Source organism: Anomaloglossus baeobatrachus, chromosome 1 (genome assembly GCF_048569485.1).
Source record: "Anomaloglossus baeobatrachus isolate aAnoBae1 chromosome 1, aAnoBae1.hap1, whole genome shotgun sequence".
Lineage (NCBI taxonomy): Eukaryota > Metazoa > Chordata > Amphibia > Anura > Aromobatidae > Anomaloglossus > Anomaloglossus baeobatrachus.
The window spans coordinates 250570779-250592461 of NC_134353.1; the positions used below are offsets into that span (position 1 = coordinate 250570779).

The 21683-nt window shown below is 46.8% G+C and overlaps 1 protein-coding gene across 2 annotated transcripts in view; it reads right to left on the reverse strand.

Moving 5' to 3' along the window:
- The window catches only part of ADAD1 (adenosine deaminase domain containing 1), a 199736-nt gene that overhangs the window by 110184 nt on the left and 67869 nt on the right, over positions 1 to 21683 (reverse strand). For both annotated transcript variants that reach the window (XM_075348944.1, XM_075348953.1), the window contains exons 4-6: positions 16029 to 16181; positions 14588 to 14686; positions 1698 to 1823 (exon numbers count right to left, since the gene is read on the reverse strand). In XM_075348944.1, the coding sequence (XP_075205059.1) occupies positions 1698 to 1823; positions 14588 to 14686; positions 16029 to 16181 (378 nt within the window). The remainder of the gene's footprint in view (positions 1 to 1697; positions 1824 to 14587; positions 14687 to 16028; positions 16182 to 21683) is intronic.

Sequence of the window (21683 nt, forward strand, 5' to 3'; positions counted from 1 at the left end):
GCTGACACTGTTATGGGGTAATGTCCTGCTCATATACTACCCAGCCTGCTCATATACTCCCCATGCTGCTATATACCCTCATCCTGCTCATATACTCCCCATGCTGCTATATACCCTCATCCTGCTCATATACTCCCCATGCTGCTCATAATATACCCTAATCCTGCTATATACCCTCATGCTGCTCATATACTCCCCATGCTGCTCATATACCCTCATCCTGCTCATATACTCCCCATGCTGCTCATATACTCCCCATGCTGCACATATACTCCCCATGCTGCACATATACTGCCCATGCTGCTCATATACTCCCCATGCTGCTATATACCCTCCTCCTGCTCATATACTCCCCATGCTGCTCCTAATATACCCCTATCCTGCTATATGCCCTCATCCTGGTGTATGGCCGCATCCTGTGGCACATAAAAAAAAAAATAAACGTTCATACTCACCTTACCTCACCTCACTCCCTGCAGCACCGCTCCTCTACCGTCTATGTCAGCGGCAGCGCCGCTGAGTGGAGCCGTCCCCCTGCAGCAACGGGATGTCCTCCGGTGGTCTGTGCCGGCAGCGTGGACACGTGCGCACAGGGATGACATCATCGCTGTGCGCACCGCTAGTCTCCAGGCAAGTCAGCTGACCGGCACAGACAGGAGATTGCGATGCTGCAGGGGAACGGTGAGTAATGTGTACTGATTCACTGCCCCCGCACTGATGATGATGCGCGGTGGGCAGTGAATACAGCCACACATGATCAGTCCAGGCTGTAGTTGCCAGGGGTGATCATGCAGGCCAGCTGTTTATCCCTCGCCCATCACCCCGCCCACCTGTCAGCGCCAGGTTCAGTGCTGAGAGATGGACGGGAGGATGGGCATGCATATTAAATGAGCGGGTTCACGTGGTCACGGCAGGCTGCTACAGCCTGCTCGTGCCCCCGATGACCCGCTCCACTGCAGCACCCTCATTCCCAGCAGCCACAGTCAGACCATAAGACGCACCCCCCAATTTGCCCCAACATTTGGAGGGAAAAAAGTGCGTCTTATGGTCCAAAAAATACGGTACTGTTATTGTGAACAGCTAAGCAAGTTGAGGATAAAATGATCTCTAAAAGGCACAAAGTTAAAGATGACACATCTATTTTAAGGAAAAAAAAATATATGTATTCATCTTTTACATTTGAAAGTTTTAAAAAGGAGAATGGGTTGATGCAGATGTTTGGGCACCATTGAAGTTTTGAGTGCTTTGACAACTTTGAGCAATGTTTCAGACCTTAGTTAGCCTGTTAGGGTTATGGCTTGTTAACTGTCATTGTTAGGAAAAGCCAGGTGAAAGGGAGTAGTACAGATCAAACTACACATATTACAGAAATCCGAAGTCAGTGGTGGACTGGAAGCTCCTGACCCATATATACTACTAGCGGCACAATTGCAACACTATAAGCACTGGGGGTGTTGGGGGGGCATGGAAACCTTGTCAACATTGGTAGCAATGTTACGACATGCAGTGGGGAAAGGGGGGATCTGGCATCTAAATGGTTAACAGCTCTGGCTGCTGCTGTTAACACACAGACTACAGCTGATGCAACATAATCAGCATCTACCTCTGTGCTGGTGTACATGTATGTCATTTTGCATATTCATGAAAATTTTTTAAATGGTTTAATACTACTTATTTGTACATCTAGAAAATCTTACTTGTTTCCATTACAAATGCAGCTAAAGAATTTCCACAGCTTTCATATTCTGGATACTTGGATACCAGTTCATTAAACTTCTCTTGTATCACTTGTGTTACGTGCTCATGAACAAAGGAACGCTTCTCTGGAAAAACAATACCACAATATAACAATTATAAGTAGCATTAAATATCACAGCATTTTAAAGATAAAGCATATTATATTAATGTTAACTCTATTTATAATGGAAAAGAACATTTAATAAATAATTATAATCATTATTATTATTATTATTGCTATTATCATTAATAATAATAAAAAAAGACAAAAAAGGGAATTTTGTTTACTTACCGTAAATTCCTTTTCTTCTAGCTCCTATTGGGAGACCCAGACAATTGGGTGTATAGCTTCTGCCTCCGGAGGCCACACAAAGTATTACACTTTAAAAAGTGTAACCCCTCCCCTCTGCCTATACACCCTCCCGTGGATCACGGGCTCCTCAGTTTTGGTGCAAAAGCAGGAAGGAGGAAACTTATAAATTGGTCTAGGGTAAATTCAATCCGAAGGATGTTCGGAGAAATGAAAACCATGAACCAAAAGAACAATTCAACATGAACAACATGTGTACACAAAAGAACAACCAGCCCGAAGGGCACAGGGGCGGGTGCTGGGTCTCCCAATAGGAGCTAGAAGAAAAGGAATTTACGGTAAGTAAACAAAATTCCCTTTTTCTTTGTCGCTCCATTGGGAGACCCAGACAATTGGGACGTCCCAGAGCAGTCCCTGGGTGGGTAAAAGAATACCTCAATAAAAAGCCGAAACGGCCCCCTCTTACAGGTGGGCAACCGCCGCCTGAAGGACTCGCCTACCTAGACTGGCATCTGCCGAAGCATAGGTATGCACTTGATAGTGCTTCGTGAAAGTGTGCAGACTAGACCACGTAGCTGCCAGACACACCTGCTGAGCTGTAGCCCGGTGCCGCAATGCCCAGGACGCACCCACGGCTCTGGTAGAATGGGCTTTCGGCCCTGAAGGAAGCGGAAGCCCAGAAGAACGGTAGGCTTCGAGAATCGGTTCCTTGATCCACCGAGCCAAGGTTGACTTGGAAGCCTGCGAACCCTTACGCTGGCCAGCGACAAGGACAAAGAGCGCATCTGAACGACGCAGGGGCGCCGTGCGAGACACGTAGAGTCGGAGTGCTCTTACCAGATCCAAAGAGTGCAAATCCTTTTCACATTGGTGAATTGGATTAGGGCAAAATGAAGGCAAGGAGATATCCTGATTGAGATGAAAAGGAGATACCCCCTTAGGGAGAAAATCCGGGACCGGACGCAGAACCACCTTATCCTGGTGAAACACCAGGAAGGGGGCTTTGCATGACAGCGCTGCAAGCTCAGACACTCTCCGGAGTGATGTAACTGCCACTAGAAAGGCCACCTTCTGCGAAAGACGTGATAAAGAGACATCCCGCAGCGGCTCGAAAGGTGGTTTCTGAAGAGCCGTTAGCACCCTGTTAAGATCCCAGGGTTCCAGCGGACGCTTGTAAGGTGGGACTATGTAGCAAACTCCCTGCAGGAACGTGCGGACCTGCGGAAGCCTGGCTAGGCGCTTTTGAAAAAATACGGAGAGCGCCGATACTTGGCCCTTGAGAGAGCCGAGTGACAAACCCTTGTCCATTCCGGATTGAAGGAATGAAAGAAAAGTGGGTAAGGCAAACGGCCATGGAGGAAAACCATTATCAGAGCACCAGGATAAGAAGATTTGCCAAGACCTGTAATAGATCTTGGCGGACGTTGGCTTCCTGGCCTGTCTCATGGTGGCAATGACATCCTGAGATAACCCTGAAGACGCTAGGAGCCAGGACTCAATGGCCACACAGTCAGGTTGAGGGCCACGGAATTCAGATGGAAAAACGGGCCTTGTGACAGCAAGTCTGGGCGGTCTGGAAGCGCCCTTAGGTTGACCCACCGTGAGATGCCACAGATCCGGGTACCACGACCGCCTCGGCCAGTCTGGAGCGACGAGAATGGCGCGACGGCAGTCGGACCTGATCTTGCGTAACACTCTGGGCAGCATCGCCAGAGGAGGAAACACATAATGCAGTCGAAACTGCGACCAATCCTGAACTAGCGCGTCCGCCGCCAGAGCTCTGTGATCCTGAGACCGTGCCATGAATGCCGGGACTTTGTTGTTGTTCCGTGACGCCATGAGATCGACGTCCGGCGTTCCCCAGCGGCGACAGATCTCTCGAAACACTTCTGGGTGCAGAGACCATTCCCCCGCATCCATGCCCTGACGACTGAGAAAATCTGCTTCCCAGTTTTCTACGCCCGGGATGTGAACTGCGGAGATGGTGGAGGCTGTGGCTTCCACCCACTGCAGAATCCGCCGGACTTCCTGGAAGGCTTGACGACTGCGAGTGCGCCTTGGTGGTTGGTGTATGCGACGGCAGTGGCGTTGTCCGACTGGATACGGATCTGCCTGCCCTCCAGCCACCGATGGAAAGTCAATAGGGCTAGATACACTGCCCTTATCTCCAGAACATTGATCTGAAGGGAAGACTCTATCGGAGTCCAGATTCCCTGAGCCCTGTGGTGGAGAAAAACCGCTCCCCACCCTGACAGGCTCGCGTCCGTGGTGACCACAGCCCAGGTTGGGGGTAGGAAGGATTTTCCCTGCGATAGAGAATTGGGAAGGAGCCACCACTGAAGTGACGTCTTGGTTGCAAGGGAAAGAGAGACGTTCCTGTCGAGGGAAGCCGACCTCCTGTCCCATTTGCGGAGAATGTCCCATTGGAGTGGCCGCAGATGGAATTGCGCGAACGGCACTGCCTCCATCGCTGCCACCATCTTCCCCAGGAAGTGCATGAGGCGCCTAAAGGGGTGTGACTGACCCCGAAGAAGTGATTGCACCCCTGCCTGCAGAGAAAGCTGTTTGTCCCGAGGTAGCTTGACTACCGCTGACTGTGTATGAAACTCCATCCCGAGGTAAGTCAGTGATTGGGTCGGTGTCAACTTGGATTTCGGGAAGTTGATGATCCACCTGAACTGCTGGAGAGTCGCCAGAGCGACGGTAAGGCTGTGTTGACACGCCACCCGAGAAGGGGCCCTGACCAGGAGATCGTCTAAGTAGGGAATCACCGAGTGGCCCTGAGAGTGTAGGACCGCCACAACGGATGCCATGACTTTGGTGAAAACCCGTGGGGCTGTCGCCAGGCCGAAAGGCAATGCCACGAACTGAAGGTGTTCGTCCCCGATGGCGAAACGCAAGAAGCGTTGATGTTCGGGTGCGATCGGCATGTGGAGATAAGCATCCCTGATGTCGATCGATGCTAGGAAGTCTCCTTGTGACATCGAGGCGATGACCGAGCGGAGAGATTCCATCCGAAACCGTCTGGTTCTCACATGTCTGTTGAGTAGCTTGAGGTCCAGAACGGGACGGAATGATCCGTCCTTTTTCGGCACCACGAACAAGTTGGAGTAAAAGCCGCGACCACGTTCCTGAAGGGGAACGGGGATCACAACTCCTTCTGTCTTCAGAGCGTCCACTGCCCGAAACAGTGCGTCGGCCTGAGCGGGGGGCGGAGAGGTTCTGAAGAACCGAGCCGCAGGACGAGAGCTGAACTCTATCCTGTAACCGTGAGACAGAATGTCTCTCACCCATCGGTCTTGAACATGTGGCCACCAGGCGTCGCCAAAGCGGGAGAGCCTGCCACCGACCGAGGATGCGGCTAGGGGATGCCGAGAGTCATGAGGAGGCCGCCTTGGAGGCAGTGCCTCCTGCGGTCTTTTGGGGGCGTGACTTGGACCGCCACGCATAGGAATTCCTCCGGCCTGCTGGACGAAGAGGATTGGGGCTTGGCGGAGGGACGAAAGGACCGAAACCTCGATTGGATTTTTCGTTGCTGAGGTCTCTTAGGTTTGGACTGGGGTAAGGAGGAGTCCTTTCCCTTGGATTCCTTAATAATCTCATCCAATCGTTCGCCAAAGAAGCGGTCGCCAGAAAACGGCAAACCGGTTAAGAACCTCTTGGAGGCCGAGTCTGCCTTCCATTCGCGCAGCCACATGGCCCTGCGGACTGCCACAGAGTTAGCGGATGCCACAGCTGTACGGCTAGCAGAGTCTAGGACTGCGATCATGGCGTAGGAAGAAAAAGCTGACGCTTGAGAAGTCAAAGACGCAACTTGCGGAGCAGAATTGCGTGTGACAGCATTAATCTCAGCCAGACAAGCTGAGATAGCTTGGAGTGCCCACACGGCTGCAAAGGCCGGGGCAAAAGACGCGCCCGTGGCCTCATAGATGGACTTTACCAGGAGCTCTATCTGCCTGTCAGTGGCATCCTTTAGCGATGAGCCATCTGCAACCGATACCACGGATCTAGCCGCCAATCTAGAGATTGGAGGACCCACCTTGGGACATTGAGCCCAACCCTTAACAACTTCAGAGGGGAAGGGGTAACGTGTGTCAGTGAGGCGCTTAGTAAAGCGCTTGTCCGGAACCGCTCTGGGCTTCTGGACAGCGTCTCTGAAGTTAGAGTGATCGAAAAACGCACTACGTGTACGTTTGGGGAACCGAAACTGGTGTTTCTCCTGCTGAGACGCCGACTCCTCTACAGTAGGAGGCGGGGGAGAGAGATCCAACACCTGGTTGATGGACGAGATAAGATCATTTACTAAGGCGTCCCCCTCAGGTGTATCAAGGTTAAGGGCGACGTCAGGGTCAGAGCCCTGAGCTGCGACGTCCGCCTCGTCCTCCAGAGAGTCCACAAGCTGGGAACCCGAGCAGCGTGAAGAAGTCGGGGAAGATTCCCAGCGAGCCCGATTAGCCTGTCCAGGACTGTGGTCCAGGCAGGAGTCCTCCACGTGAGACCTAGGGCCCAACCTGGGAGCGCGCTGCGGCGCGGACCGAGAGGGGCCTGGAGGCGACGATCCAACAGGGGCCGGGGCCTGTGTAAGGACCGGTCTGGACTGCAAAGCTTCTAGCAGCTTGACAGACCATTTGTCCATAGACTGAGCCATGGATTGTGAAAGTGACACAGAGAGTTTCTCAGCAAAAGAGGCGAACTCTGTCCCTGCCGCCTGGACAGGGGGAGCAGGGGGGTCTACATGAGCCGAGGGGCCCACTAGTGACCGAGGCTCCGGCTGAGCAAGCGAAACAGGGGTCGAGCATTGCTCACAGTGAGGGTAGGTGGAACCCGCAGGTAACATAGCCCCACAAGAGGTACAGGCCGCAAAAAAACCCTGTGCCTTAACAGCTTTGCTCCTTGTGGACGACATGCTGTTGTCTCCTAGGAGAATGATCACTGAGGGTATATGGGCAAAAAAGGGTATACAGCCCGACCGAACAGAAATATATATATAAATACGTATCTATTCCGGCACCCTAGGGGGACCAGCACCGGGTGACCGGTGTGGCTTACCGACCGCTAACAAGCGGGCTGTGTGTCCTCCAGATTCCCTGCCTTAGGTCCCCCGGAGCTGCAGAGCTCTTCACTGATAATCCTCCACCGGCAGAATGCCAAAAAATGGCTGCCGGAGCTCTCAGGGGAGGAGTGGAGCCGTGGGCGGCGCCAGGAAAGTGCGGGAATCTGGGGTCCCCACAGTGATCAGTGAGGGGGGAGGAAACATGCAGGATGCTCCAGCCCTCACCTCCGACGTCAGGTCGGCAGTCCCGCCCTTACCCCTGACAGGCAGGCCCGGGGCGGGATTTTTGCGACTAGGCCGCGATGAAGCCGGGGACTAAATTTGAGACCGCGCCCGACAAGCAGGCACGGTCGGCGCGGAAGTCCTCCGGCCTTCTCAATTCAGCAGCTGCCGCCGCGTCCGGGAAGAAGGTGCGCTCCCTGCACAGTCCCCAATGGGGACACAGAGTACCTTTGAGTTGCAGGGCCCGGTCCCTGAGGTTGAATAGACTCCGGTCCGGCAGATTCCCATAGGGGCTGCGGAGGGAGCACGGTCCCAGTAAATGGATGACCGTTCAGGATTCCACTTCTCCCAGAGCCGCTAAGGGATGGTGAAGGAGACGGCATGAGGCTCCGGCCTTTGTACCCGCAATGGGTATCTCAACCTTAACAACACCGCCGACGTAGTGGGGTGAGAAGGGAACATGCCGGGGGCCCCGTGGGGGCCCTCTTTTCTTCCAACCGACATAACTAAGTTGAGAATGCATGAGTGGATGTGTGCCTCCTTCCACACAAAGCATAAAACTGAGGAGCCCGTGATCCACGGGAGGGTGTATAGGCAGAGGGGAGGGGTTACACTTTTTAAAGTGTAATACTTTGTGTGGCCTCCGGAGGCAGAAGCTATACACCCAATTGTCTGGGTCTCCCAATGGAGCGACAAAGAAAACAGATTTTTAGGGTAGTTTGACTTTCGATGAGTTAAGACGATCATGGCATACAGGCTGCATGTTAGCCAAATCACCCTTCCCCTTCCTCATACCACCAAGTATCCAACACAAAGGATAGGCCTCCTCTGCTCAGTAGGTGGCAGCATCACAGACAGGGAACCATCTAGTGCAGTGATGGCGAACCTATGGCACGTGTGCCAGACTGGGCACGCAGAGCCCTTTTTGCTGGCACGCGCGCTGTCGCCACATTCAGCCACTTTGCACTGTCAGTGTGGTCGCGCCGACAGTGCAAAGTGGTGTTGGAGAAGAGGAGACATCTCTCCTCCTCCTGACACGCCTCCTCTCCTGAGCCGCAGGCCTGTTGCCTACGAGACAGAGGAGCGTCAGTAGGCGGCGCCGGCGTCTTGTGGCGGCGCGGGAACTGAACTGACTGAGGACGCAGCGATGGAGCGGTGCTGCAAGGTGATTTTTTTTTTATTTTTAAGCTGTGTGCGACTGTGCCAAGGTGTGGGGGACAGAGCCAGCACGGGGCAAACATGGGAGCGTGGGGAAAACATGGGAGCGCGGGGCAAACATGGGAGCGCGGGGCAAACATGGGAGCGCGGGGCAAGCAGACAGAGCGCGGGGCAAGCAGACAGAGCGCGGGGCAAGCAGACAGAGCGCGGGGCAAGCAGACAGAGCGCGGGGCAAGCAGACAGAGCGCGGGGCAAGCAGACAGAGCGCGGGGCAAGCAGACAGAGCGCGGGGCAAGCAGACAGAGCGCGGGGCAAGCAGACAGAGCGCGGGGCAAGCAAACAGAGCGCGGGGCAAGCAAACAGAGCGCGGGGCAAGCAGACAGAGCGCGGGGCAAGCAAACAGAGCGCGGGGCAAACAGAGCACAGGGCATACATGGCTGCAAGGATGGGGAAACATGCAAAGATGGAGAGAAACGTGCAAAGATGGGGGTAAACATGGCTGCAAGGATGGGGGGAAACATGACTGCAAGGATGGGGGGAAACATAGCTGCAAGGATGGGGGGGGAAACATGGCTGCAAGGATGGGGGAAAACATGCCAGGACGGGGTACATTTAGCAGGAAGGGGAACATGCCAGTAAGGGGTACATTTACCAGGATGGGGGGAAACATGAAAGGATGGGGAGAAAAATGCCAGGATGGGGGTACATGAACATACCAGGATGAGGACAAATGCCAGGATGGGGAACATTTAGCAGGAAGGGTGACATTTATCAGGATGGGGTACATTTACCAGGAAAGGGGACATGTCTGGATGAGGTACATTTACCAGGATGGGGTTATTTAACAGCATGGGGGAACATGCCAGGATGGGATACATTTACAATGAAGGGGTACATTTACCAGAGTGGAGGACATTTACCAGGAATGGGGTACATTTACCAGGATGGGGCCATGAAGGGCACAAATTTACCAGAATGTAGGAAATATATATCAGGATGGGGGACATGTTTACCAGGAAGTGGCCAGAAAGGGGGACAGAACTACACAATGAAAGGGGAGGGGAGCAACTCGCACATCTTTACGGGATTTCAGGATGTTCAGACTTTGAAATGTAAATGTGGATTACAGGGTGAAATCTGATTACATTCCAGGCTAAAATCTCTGTCTAATATGCTGCAATTTTTTTCCAGAGGGATCAATCCAACTGCTGTGTCTGGAAAGGGCAGTGGCTCAGCTTCAATGTGTGGTGAGCATGAGCGTGATGCCCCCTGCTGAAGAGAAGAGAAGACAGCAAAGTTAAGGTTACAATCAATTATTTACATAAAAGGATTGGTTGGCACTTCGGAAAAAAAAATGGGTTTAGGGCTACAGTTTGGGCACTCGGCCTGTGAAAGGTTCGCCATGACTGTTCTAGTGTAAGTGAAGGGAAGAGAACTAGCCTGCAGTGCAGTAGAGGTGTAGCACACACGTGGTCTGCCATTGTACATGAGGAGCATGTTGTTGACAGTGTATTTTGAAAGTTTCATGGTTATCATGTATGAAGATATTGTAGCTTTAAAAGGGGTATTTCTATCACCAAGATCCTAGCCAAAAATGTAGTAAAAAACATTAGCAAATACTCCCAATTAAAAATGTAGTATATTTCTCTTTCTTAGCTATGTCACATACCTCATATGCAGGGGATTACAGTATTTAAGGTATCCATGTTTTCCACCACAAGGAACGGTCACTATATGAGTGGTGGTTACCACAGACACAGCAATGCCCTACACATGAGGTAAGAAACATAACTAATCAGGCGAGCTATACTGCATTTCTAATTAGAATTAACGCCTTCAACCCCCAGTCTGTTTTCACTTTCCTGACCAGGCCAATTTTTACAATTCTGACCAGTGTCACTTTATAAAGGAAATAAATCTGTAACGCTTCAACATATTCCAGTTATACTAAGACTATGCTCACACACTGCGTTTGTTACCCGCGTTTTTGGTGCCTTTTTGCTGCAGAAATTTCTTGAGAAATTCTTGGAACCTTTCTGCAGACATTTCCCAGCAAAACCTATGGCAAAAAAAATTAGCTGTGCACACTGCGTTTTTTTAAGAAAATTCTTTCAGTAGATTTTCTTAAGAAAAAGAATGAGCATGTCACTTCTTTTCTGTAGCTAACTGCGTTATTCACTCAATTGACTGTAATGTAATCATGAAATACCGCAGGGAATAACGCAGGCAGCAAGTTATGTACGTTATTTCGCGTTTTTCATGACAGTGTACATCCCTGCCCTGTGTTTTGCAGGGAAGTGATGTCACTAGGAGAGGAAGAGGAAGAAGAAGAGAAAAAAAAAAAAGCGTGTGCTCCGCTGTATTTTTACCGCCCAGCCGGGTAAGCACACAGCGGCGGCCCAATATTCTCAGGCTGGGGAGGGCGAGGGCCATGGTTAATGCCCCCCCCACCCCAGAATATCAGCCTGCAGCTGCCCTGGGACTGTCGCATCCATTATGCGACAGTCCCGGCGTTTTACCGACTCTTCCTATTGCCGTGATGCAGTGGCAATCAGGGAAATATGGAGTTAACGGCAACCAATAGCTGCCGCTAAGTCCAAGATTAGTAATGGCAGTATCTATGACACGCCGTCACTAATCTGTAAGTGAAAGTAAAGAAACACTCACACACACCGAAAAATCCTTTATTTGGAATAAAAGACAAAAAGCCCCTCTTTCTCCACTTTATTAAACCCCCCGAACACAGCTCCGACGTAATCCACAGCAATGTCCCGCGGCGTCTGTGAGCGAGGGCACAATGCAGCTCCCTGAGCGATTGTGCAGTTAACTCCAGGTTAATTCTCACGGTCGGTGATGGGAACACATTACCGACCACGAGAGCTGTAGTGTGTGTGGGGGTTGGGGGAAACACAAACATCATAAATAAAGCTGGAATATCTATCCCTCTATTATCTATCTCTCTATTATCTATCTATCCCTCTATCTATCTATATTATCCATCTCTCTATTATCTATCTATATTATCTATCCCTCTATCTATATTAACTATCTCTCTATTATCTATCTATCTCTCTATATATCTATCTCTCTATTATCTATCTATATATCCATCTATTATCTTTCTATTATCTATCTATATATCTATCTCTCTATTATCTATCTATATATCTCTCTATTATCTATTTATTCATCTATGTATTCATCTATCTACCTTTATTTTTTTTTTCTTTTTCAACGTGCTTTATTGCTGTAAAAGCATTAAAAAACAACGCACCAAAAACGCACCTGCGTTATTGGTGTGTTATTTTAACGCAGGTGCGCTAATCCTTCACTCCAAGAAATTTCTTAAAAAAAAAAAAATCATTTTTCTAGTGTAGTGTGAACATAGCCTAAGACTGTTTTTAGAGACATACTGTACTTTGTGACTACAAAACACATACAGCTGCATGCTAAAATGCTAACAATGAATAAGGGAACTCTGGTATTGCATTACTGCTATAGAAATATTTGAAAAAAATAGATATTTAGCTTACGTATTGGCCAATGCATGTGACCAGCAGCAAGGTGTATCTCTATATACTGGAAACCTAATTCAAATGCTTTTATTTGGGTTAAAAATGTCCTGTCTGGGCACACCTGCTGGATGTGCGGGTCAGTCTTTTTGATATAGTTGTAGTGCAATTCTTTCTGTAACCAGGCGGTGTTCATTCCCCCCTCTAGCTGGAGCCTAGCTGCCCAGACATGTGAGTTTTTAACCCAGATAGAGGCATTTGAGTTAGTTTCCCAGTATATAGAGTTATACCTTGCTGCTGGTTGCCAGGCTCACATGCATTGGCCAATACATAAGTTAAATATATCTTTTTTCAAATATTCCTATAGCAGTAATGCAATACCAGAGTTCCCTTATTCATTATTAGCATTTTAGAGTGCAGCTGTATGTATTTTCAGCTAGCACCTGTTCACACCTGTTGGATATGTGGGTCAGTCTTTTTGATATATTGTACTTTGGGTTTGCGGTAAATTTTGGACAATATCAAAATTTTACAAACAATGTGACAATGTTGCCCTTTTTTGAACTTTGAAATTTTAAGCCCTTATTAAATAACCCTTTCACGACCGGCCGATTTTTCGTTTTTTTTTTTTTTCCTCCTCACATTCTCTTTCCGAGAGATGTAACTTTTTTATCTTTCAGTCAATATGGTCATGTGACGGCAAGTTTTTTGCGGAACGAGCTGTAATTTTAAATGAAACCATACGTTTTCAAATATAGTGTACTGGAAAACGGCAAATAAATTCCAAATGCGGAAAAATTGCAAAAAAAGTGTGATAGCACTATTGTTTTTGATATATTTTATTCACTGTGTTTAGTATATGGTAAAACTGATGAGTGGGTGTGATGCCTGAGTTCAGTGCGAGTTCGTAGACCGCAAACATGTATAGGTTTACTTTTATATAAGGAGTTAAAAAAAAAATCAAAAAAGTTTGTCCGAAAAAAGTGGCGCACATTTTACACCATATTCAGTGACCCGTAGCATTCTTTTTCGGGATCTATGGCTCAGTGACTGCTTATTTTTTGAGTCTCAGGCTGCCGTTTTTAGCTGTATAATTTTTGCACAGATGCTACGATTTAATCGCCTGAACGTGGCGATACCAAATGTGTGTATATTTTTAAATCTTTTTAACCCTTTTTCAATGGGCAAAAGGGGGGTGATTTGAACTTGTATGTATGTTTTTTTAAAAAAATTTTAAAACTTTTTTTTTTTACTTTTTCTTTTTATTTTACTAGTCCCCCTACGAGGCTATAGTGATTAGCAATCCGATCGCTCTGCCGTATCTGCTGATCAGAGCTATAGAGCTGTAAACAGAAGATATGCTCATTTTCTGCCTCACTCAGCTCCGGGCCGGGTGAAACCGAAAGTAATTCATGTGAGCTACAGGAGTCATCACATGACCCTGTGCTACCATGACAACCACCGGAAGTCACGTGATCACGTCACGTGACTTCCGGTATCGGCCGGTAACTAAATGTTTACCGACGATGCCGTTATAATGGCGCTGTCACATATTGACAGCGCCATTTAAGGGGTTAAACGGCACGAGCAGATAACGATTTTGCTCATGCCTGGCAGGGACACATCTCAGCTGTGAAAATCAGCTGAGATGTGCGCCGATCGCTGCACGCGGCAGACCGCGGGCAGTAATACTATGACCGCTAGGACTTAATATTACTGCCTGCGGTCATTAAGGGGTTAAGGGAGTTCTACAGGAATAGAAAAAAAAATAAACAACTAAAGGAAAGGTCATTTTAATTTCCTAATCACATTTAATTACGAAATCACAAATTGGTTTGTCCACAGAGTAATCACTATAAAACTAAAATGGTCGTCACCTTGTTACAATGACAAAAAGTGCCCTAGAATATTTGGACAGGTGCTTGTGTGCATTTGCAAGGCGCTGGCTTTTTTAATTTCATAGTGATCACCCACCTAGTCAAAATTATTGAGATTTGATAATTTATTGTATCTAGGAATTTATTTAGAATGACATTCGTTTCGCTTTTTTCATTCCCAGAGAACCACTTTAATTAAACAGTCATTTTACATATACCAGACTTATATGTGTCAAGCTAAAAGGGAATCGGTCAGGGTAACATGACAAAGTAAGCAGACCTACAAGGTGGACAGCTTGCCCTAAGAATAATCTCATCCTCCATGGGCTAAATTTCAATTCAGAGGGGACGCACAGCCTGAAAAACTCTCTCAGTGATGCCAGCCCTGCTCACTGCTTCAGAAATTACCTTTGACTGACACAGTCAGTAACGACTAAGTATTCATCATTGCCAAAGTGTCGGCACATGCGCAGAAGAGGAAAATGGCCAATTTCAAAAGAAAGGCTACTCGGTGCAATATCCAAAACCGTAGCAATGGGATGGGGGGGGGGGGGGACAGTCGAGACCGCATTTGACTTTTTTTTGTTTCTTTTCTTAAATATACACCAGAGGAATATTCAATCAATTAGCGGATATGGGGAAGCTCTCTCATGAGAGATATGTCTTAGGTTAAAAAAAGGTGAAACTCGAGTGCAGATGCTAAAACAAGTATACTTACCAACTTGCTTTACTGGAGCACCGAAAACCTCTAAACATACATTTTGTTCAGCTGGAAACAAAGGCGGGCCTCCAATGTTTTTACTTTCCGAATGCTGAACTGTAAATTACAAATAGAATTCCGTTTTACATGTACTAACACATTTTGTAATACTGCAGTGTAAACGCACTTTGATGTTCAAAACACACATTCATTTCTTGTTCCTTCAAAACTCCATAAAATTATAAGGGTGAAAGTGACCAAACCCAGAGCATGCTTCACCTTCACACCATTCAACCTTATCCTCATAGCGATTGCGGAGGAAAATGGGAGAAGTTATAGGTATTTAGGTGCTGCTAACTACCATATTGGGAGGTGATCAACTGGTGACCATATCTACAGATCCTTGGTGTAACGCAGGTAATGGTCTATTATATGTAATAGCATTCCCAATATGAAATGTTTGCCATGGAACCATGCGAGTTAAAAAGTAACTGCTGTTTAAATTTTATTTAATTAATGGTACACATGGAAATAAGCACCTCAGTAAAAAATATTGTCAGACAAATATACTTCTTTCTCTCCCAGAATTGATCAGTCATCATAAAATGCTGCATATAAGTGCCCAAGTCGCTCTGTATAAACATTAATAGCTTTTATTATGCTCCCTGGCAGTGCGGTTGGGTCTGATGGGCGTCGCTGATCTTGATCAGGCGCCTCCTTTCTTCTTACTTTCACCGTCCTCTTTCTTGCTTTGTGTGAATGACGCGTTTTATGTTATCCACACAGAGTCCGCCATTGCACTCCTGTACACTTCTCTCTGCTCTGCTGAGGCAGAGCAAAGTATTGTAATGCGCACGCGTGGGTGTTCTTTGGCCTTTCACCAGGCCTGCGCATTACAGCATGGCAAAGGCATCTGTATAAAAGCGAAAGGGCGGACTCTGTGCGGATGACGTAGGACACGTCATCCACACGAAGAAGGGGAAAAAGAATGACGATCGTAGTAAGAGAGGAGGTGCCAAATTAAATCAGCAATGCCCATTGGACTGGACCTCCCCACAGGTGAGTGTAATAAAAAGTCATTTTTATGTTCTACAGATTGGCTTAGACACATATATAAAGCATTCTATAACACTGTATATAAGGGCTAACTTGTATTTAAGGGCTAACTTGTGGTAGCCCAGTTTATATGGGAAAAATCTGGTGACAGGTTCCCTTTAAATCATGTTTTTATTGATACTATCAGAAGTATCATATGTTAATATAGGGCAACACAGGGTTTTTTGTCCCAAGATCATTTTCAAACAATTTTTGTATGGCAACAAAAATTAACCAGAGAGAGCCAGAAGCATGCTCTCTGTACCATGAAGAATAATATCCACAACAGCATTAAATGTGAGCATAAAACAGTGTATCACTGACAATTAGTATGGTCAAAATATAATTTTTTGGCCAGTATTACCATACGATTCAGATTGTTCAAACTGAAGAAGTTCGTCCAAAGCCAACTTTGCAGCATTTGCTTTTGCTTCTTTTTTGTTCTGTCCCATTCCAGTTTTGTACTGAATTCCATCAACAACGGCACAGAATGCAAAATAAGCCCCAAAAACATTTCCTTGAGACACAAAAATAAACAAAACATTACACAACAAATAAGTGAAAATTAGTATTTATGATAAGACTGAAGGAAAAAAAAATTATATACAGTACAGACCAAAAGTTTGGACACACCTTCTCATTCAAAGAGGAGTTTTCTTTATTTTCATGACTTATCCAGCATGTGTTCTCTACAATCTGGGTGTAATTGATGGTATAAAATCTGAATATGTTCTGATGTACCCAAAGTAGTGAACAATTTACTGTCACATAGAGGTACAGTACAGACCAAAAGTTTGGACACACCTCATTCAAAGGGGTTTTTTTATTTTTATGACTCTGAAAATTGTAGATTCACATTGAAGGCATCAAAACTATGAATTAACACATGTGGAATTATTAACAAAAAATTGTGAAACAACTGAAAATGTGTCTTATATTCTAGGTTCTTCAAAGTAGCCACCTTTTGCTTTGATTACTGCTTTGCACACTCTTGGCATTCTCTTGATGAGCTTCAAGAGGTAGTCACCGGAAATGGTTTTCACTTCACAGGTGTGCCCTGTCAGGTTTAATAAGTGGGATTTCTTGCCTTATAAATGGGGTTGGGACCATCAGTTGTGTTGTGCAGAAGTCTGGTGGATACACAGCTGATAGTCCTACTGAAAAGACTGTTTGCTTTTTTCTTGCCATAATACAAATTCTTAGGAAAAATGTAAAGTAAAACGTGTGGCCATCATTACTTTAAGAAATGAAGGTCAGTCAGTCCGAAATATTGGGAAAACTTTGAAAGTGTCCCCAAGTGCAGTGGCAAAAACCATCAAACGCTACAAAGAAACTGGCTCACATGAGGCCCGCCCCAGGAAAGGAAGACCAAGAGTCACCTCTGCTGCTGAGGATAAGTTTATCCGAGTCACCGGCCTCAGAAATCGCAGGTTAACAGCAGCTCAGATTAGAGACCAGGTCAATGCCACACAGAGTTCTAGCAGCAGACACATCTCTAGAATAATTGTTCAAAGGAGACTTTGTGCCATAGGTCTTCATGGTAAAATAGCTGCTAGGAAACCACTGCTAAGAACAGGCAACAAGCAGAAGAGACTTGTTTGGGCTAAAGAACACAAGGAATGGGCATTAGACCAGTGGAAATCTGTGCTTTGGTCTGATGAGTCCAAATTTGAGATTTTTGGATCCAACTACCGTGTCTTTGTGCGACGCAAAAAAGGTGAACGGATGGACTCTACATGCCTGGTTCCCACTGTGAAGAATGGAGGAGGAGGTGTGATGGTGTGGGGGTGCTTTGCTGGTGACACTGTTGGGGATTTTTTCAAAATTGAAGGCATACTGAATGAGCATGCTATTCCATCCGGGTTGCATTTAGTTGGACCATCATTTATTTTTCAACAGGATAATGACTCCAAACACACCTCCAGGCTGTGTAAGGGCTATTTGACTAAGAAGGAGAGTGATGGGGTGCTACGCAAGATGACCTGTCCTCCACAGTCACCAGACCTGAACCCAATCGAGATGGTTTGGGGTGAGCTGGACCACAGACTGAAGGCAAAAGGGCCAACAAGTGCTAAGCATCTCTGGGAACTCCTTCAAGACTGTTGGAAGACCATTTCCGGTGACTACCTCTTAAAGCTCATCAAGAGAATGCCAACAGTGTGCAAAGCAGTAATCAGAGCAAAATGTGGCTATTTTGAAGAAGCTAGAATAGAAGGCATATTTTCAGTTGTTTCACACTTTTTTGTTAAAGGGGTTATCCGGCTTCTTGGACTTTTTTTTTATTTCCCTATTGGGCTACATTGGGGCAGGTAAGTAGATAGAGACCACTTACCTGCCCTGCTGTCAGCCCCTCTCCCCCGGCTCAGAGCGGTCATGTGACCGCTCCTGCCGCGATTTTGCTGCTTCCGGTCATTTCATGTCAACATGGGCAGGGCTATGTTGACATGCAAATGTGGAACAGCATGTCGCCTCCCTGCTGGGCTGTACAGTACGAGGAGCCCCCGCCCCCTTCCCTGCACCCTCCCACACATTCCCCCGCACCTCTTTTATTCTCCAGTAACCTCCCCCTGCACTGCTGTGGGGTCCGTGACCTGGGGGCGGGGCCTGGCGGCAGCTGCCGTGGTGTCAGCTCCAGCACCGGGGGCCCCCTGCTCAGGATCACACATTCAAATGTACCGGCATCGCAGATCACAGATGCCGGTACATTTGAAAGCGCTGATGAGAGGGGGCGCAGCGCTGCTTCTCATCACTGTCCCTCCAGCTGTCTGTGCTCTCTTCAGCACAGCGGTGACATCACTACTGTGCTGATATGGCCAGAGCACAGACAGCTGGCGAACGTGCAGGAACGGCGGGGACCGAGGACGGGTGAGTATGTACTCCCTACATGTGTTCCCTATGGGGGGGGTGCGCAGAGCCATATGTGTGCGTGTGCAGAGCCATATGTGTGCGTGTGCAGTGCAGAGCCATATGTGTGCGTGTGCAGAGCCATATGTGTGCGTGTGCGGTGCAGAGCCATATGTGTGCGTGTGCGGTGCAGAGCCATATGTGTGCGGTGCAAAGCCATGCGTGTGCGGTGCAGAGCCATATTTGTGCGTGTGCGGTGCAGAGCCATATGTGTGCGTGTGCGGTGCAGAGCCATATGTGTACGTGTGCGGTACAGAGCCATATGTGTACGTGTGCGGTACAGAGCCATATGTGTGCGTGTGCAGATCCATATGTGTACGTGTGCAGAGCCATATGTGTACGTGTGCGGTACAGAACCATATGTGTGCGTGTGCAGAGCCATATGTGTGCGTGTGCAGAGCCATATGTGTGCGTGTGCAGAGCCATATGTGTGCGTGTGCAGAGCCATATGTGTGCGTGTGCGGTACAGAGCCATGCGTGTGTGGTACAGAGCCATGCGTGTGCGGTACAGAGCCATATGTGTGCGTGTGCGGTGCAGAGCCATATGTGTGCGGTGCAGAGCCATGTGTGCGTGTGCGGTGCAGAGCCATATGTGTGCGTGTGCGGTACAGAGCCATATGTGTGCGTGTGTGGTACAGAGCCATATGTGTGCGTGTGCGGTACAGAGCTATATGTGTGCGGTGCAGAGCCATATGTGTGCGGTGCAGAGCATACGTGTGCGGTGCAGAGCCATATGTGTGCGGTGCAGAGCCCGATGTGGGTCTGTTATTTGCAATGCTGTAGTGATACCAGGTCAGGTGCTGGGGCAGAATACTGACAGGGAATGTGTGTGCAGGGGGCGGGCAGAGGGCGAGGCTGGACACTGGGGTGGGTGGTGACAGCTCTGACTGAGGTTTTGCACAGGAAGTGGTCATGTTTGCTGGATCTGAATGTAAACAAGAGCTGCAGAGAATAAAGGGATAATTCAAGAGGAACAAAAGTTAGAAAACAAAAAATAACAATGTAGGTGTGATTTATATGACAATACAGCACAGATAAACTCAACAATTTTTGTTAAGCTAATGTCGGACAACTCCTTTAAGTATTTAATTCCACATGTGTTAATTCATAGTTTTGATGCCTTCAATGTGAATCGACAATTTTCAGAGTCATGAAAATAAAGAAAACTCTTTGAATGAGAAGGTGTATCCAAACTTTTGGTCTGTACTGTATATTTATATTACACAAAAAACAAATCCATTAAAATAAGAGGACTGAAATGAGCAACAATTCGGAAAATTCTTTGTAATACACTTAAAACCGGTTTTGCCACAAACTTATCATAATCAATAGATCTTAGAATAGTGATAATTTCCGCTATTGGATGTGTTTTTAAAAAAATAAAAATAAATGTCCCTGTGCTGAGATAATCTTTTAAATGTTACCCGGCTAAATACTGTGTAATGGCAGTGTCTGACCGAACAGGAACATGGTCTGATCATACTACAGCTCTTGGGCCAGGGAGAAATTGTAAAAAGAAAAAAATTGTACCAACATTATAGCATGAGGTCGCAAATAATTCTATGAGGTAAAACATTTTTTAAAAACAGGCCGGGAAATGTTTTACCCCACAAAGAGAATCAACTATGATCCCGTGGTGTAATAACTTTATACTCTTATGTTCCTCCCCGGCCCAGGAGCTGTGATATAATCAGAGCAAATCGCTGTATGGTAAGACACGGCCATTACACAGTACATAGCAGACACACATATGGTGGCATGTAAACGTTTGGGCACCCCTGGTAAAAATTACTGTCATTGTGAATAGTTAAGCAAGTTGAAGATGAAATAATCTCTAAAAGGCATAACGTTAAAGATGACACATTTCCTTTGTATTTTACACAAACAAAAAATAAATGTATTTTTTTTATCTTTTACATTTTTAAATGAACAAAAAAGGAAAATGGGCAAAATTTTCTGAACCCTGTATGGTTACTACCTACTAGCACCCCCTTTGGGAAGTATCACAGCTTGTAAACGCTTTTTGTAGCCAGTCAAGTGTCATTTAATTCTTGTTTGGGGGATTTTCATCCATTCTTCCATGGAAAAGTTTTCCAATTCTGTAAGATTCCTGGGTCATCTTGCATTCACTGCTCTTTTGAGGTCTAGCAACAGATTTTCAATGATGTTCAGGCCAGGGGATTGTAAAAACAATTAGCTTGCACCTTTTGGGGTACTCTATTGTGGATTTTGACATGTGTTTAGGATCATTACCTTTTCAATTTCAGCTTTTTTACTGATGGTGTTTGCATCAAGAATCTGTTGAAATTTCATAGAATCCATTCATCTCTCCACCCATATGTTTCCCATGCCACTGGCTGAAAAACAAACAACCTCAAAGAATGATTGATCCACCCCCATGTTTAGTGGCTGGCGAGAAATTATTTTCCTGATATTGTCCCCTTTTAACACCACACATACCTTTGAATATTGTGGCTAATGAGTTCTATTTTAATCTCATCGGTCCACAGGACTTGTTTCAAAAATGAATCAGGCTTGTTTAGAAGTTCTTTTGAATATTTCTGAAGATTAATTTTATGGTGAGGTTTTTTTTCCTGATGACCCTTCCATGATGGCCATATTTGTGCAGGGGTCTCTGAACAGTAGAACAATGTACCACAACTCCAGACTCTGCCAGCTCTTCCTGAACGTCATTTGCTGTTAAGCGGGGGTTCTGATTTGCCTCTCTAGTCATCCTACGAGCAGCTCTCACAGAAATATAGCTTGATTTTCCAGCCCTTATCTTGACCTCCACGGTTCCTGTTAACTGCCATTTCTTAATTACATTTCAAAATGAGAAAAGGGTAATTTGAAAATGCTTTGTATCGTCTTATAGCCTTTTTCTGCTTTTTGGGCCTCCACCATTTTCATAGTGTTAGGCAGCTGCTTAGAACACCCATGGCTACTGTTTTTTGGCAAGAGGAGGCTGGGTTTTTATAAAGCTGTAATATTTGCATCATCTAGCCTTTCCTAACGATGAGAGTGAACAAGCCATAACCCTAAAAGGCTAATTAAAAAGAGTTTTCCCAGAAACAAAGTTAAGTTCAAAGTTGATTTTTATCAATAGATCTTCAAA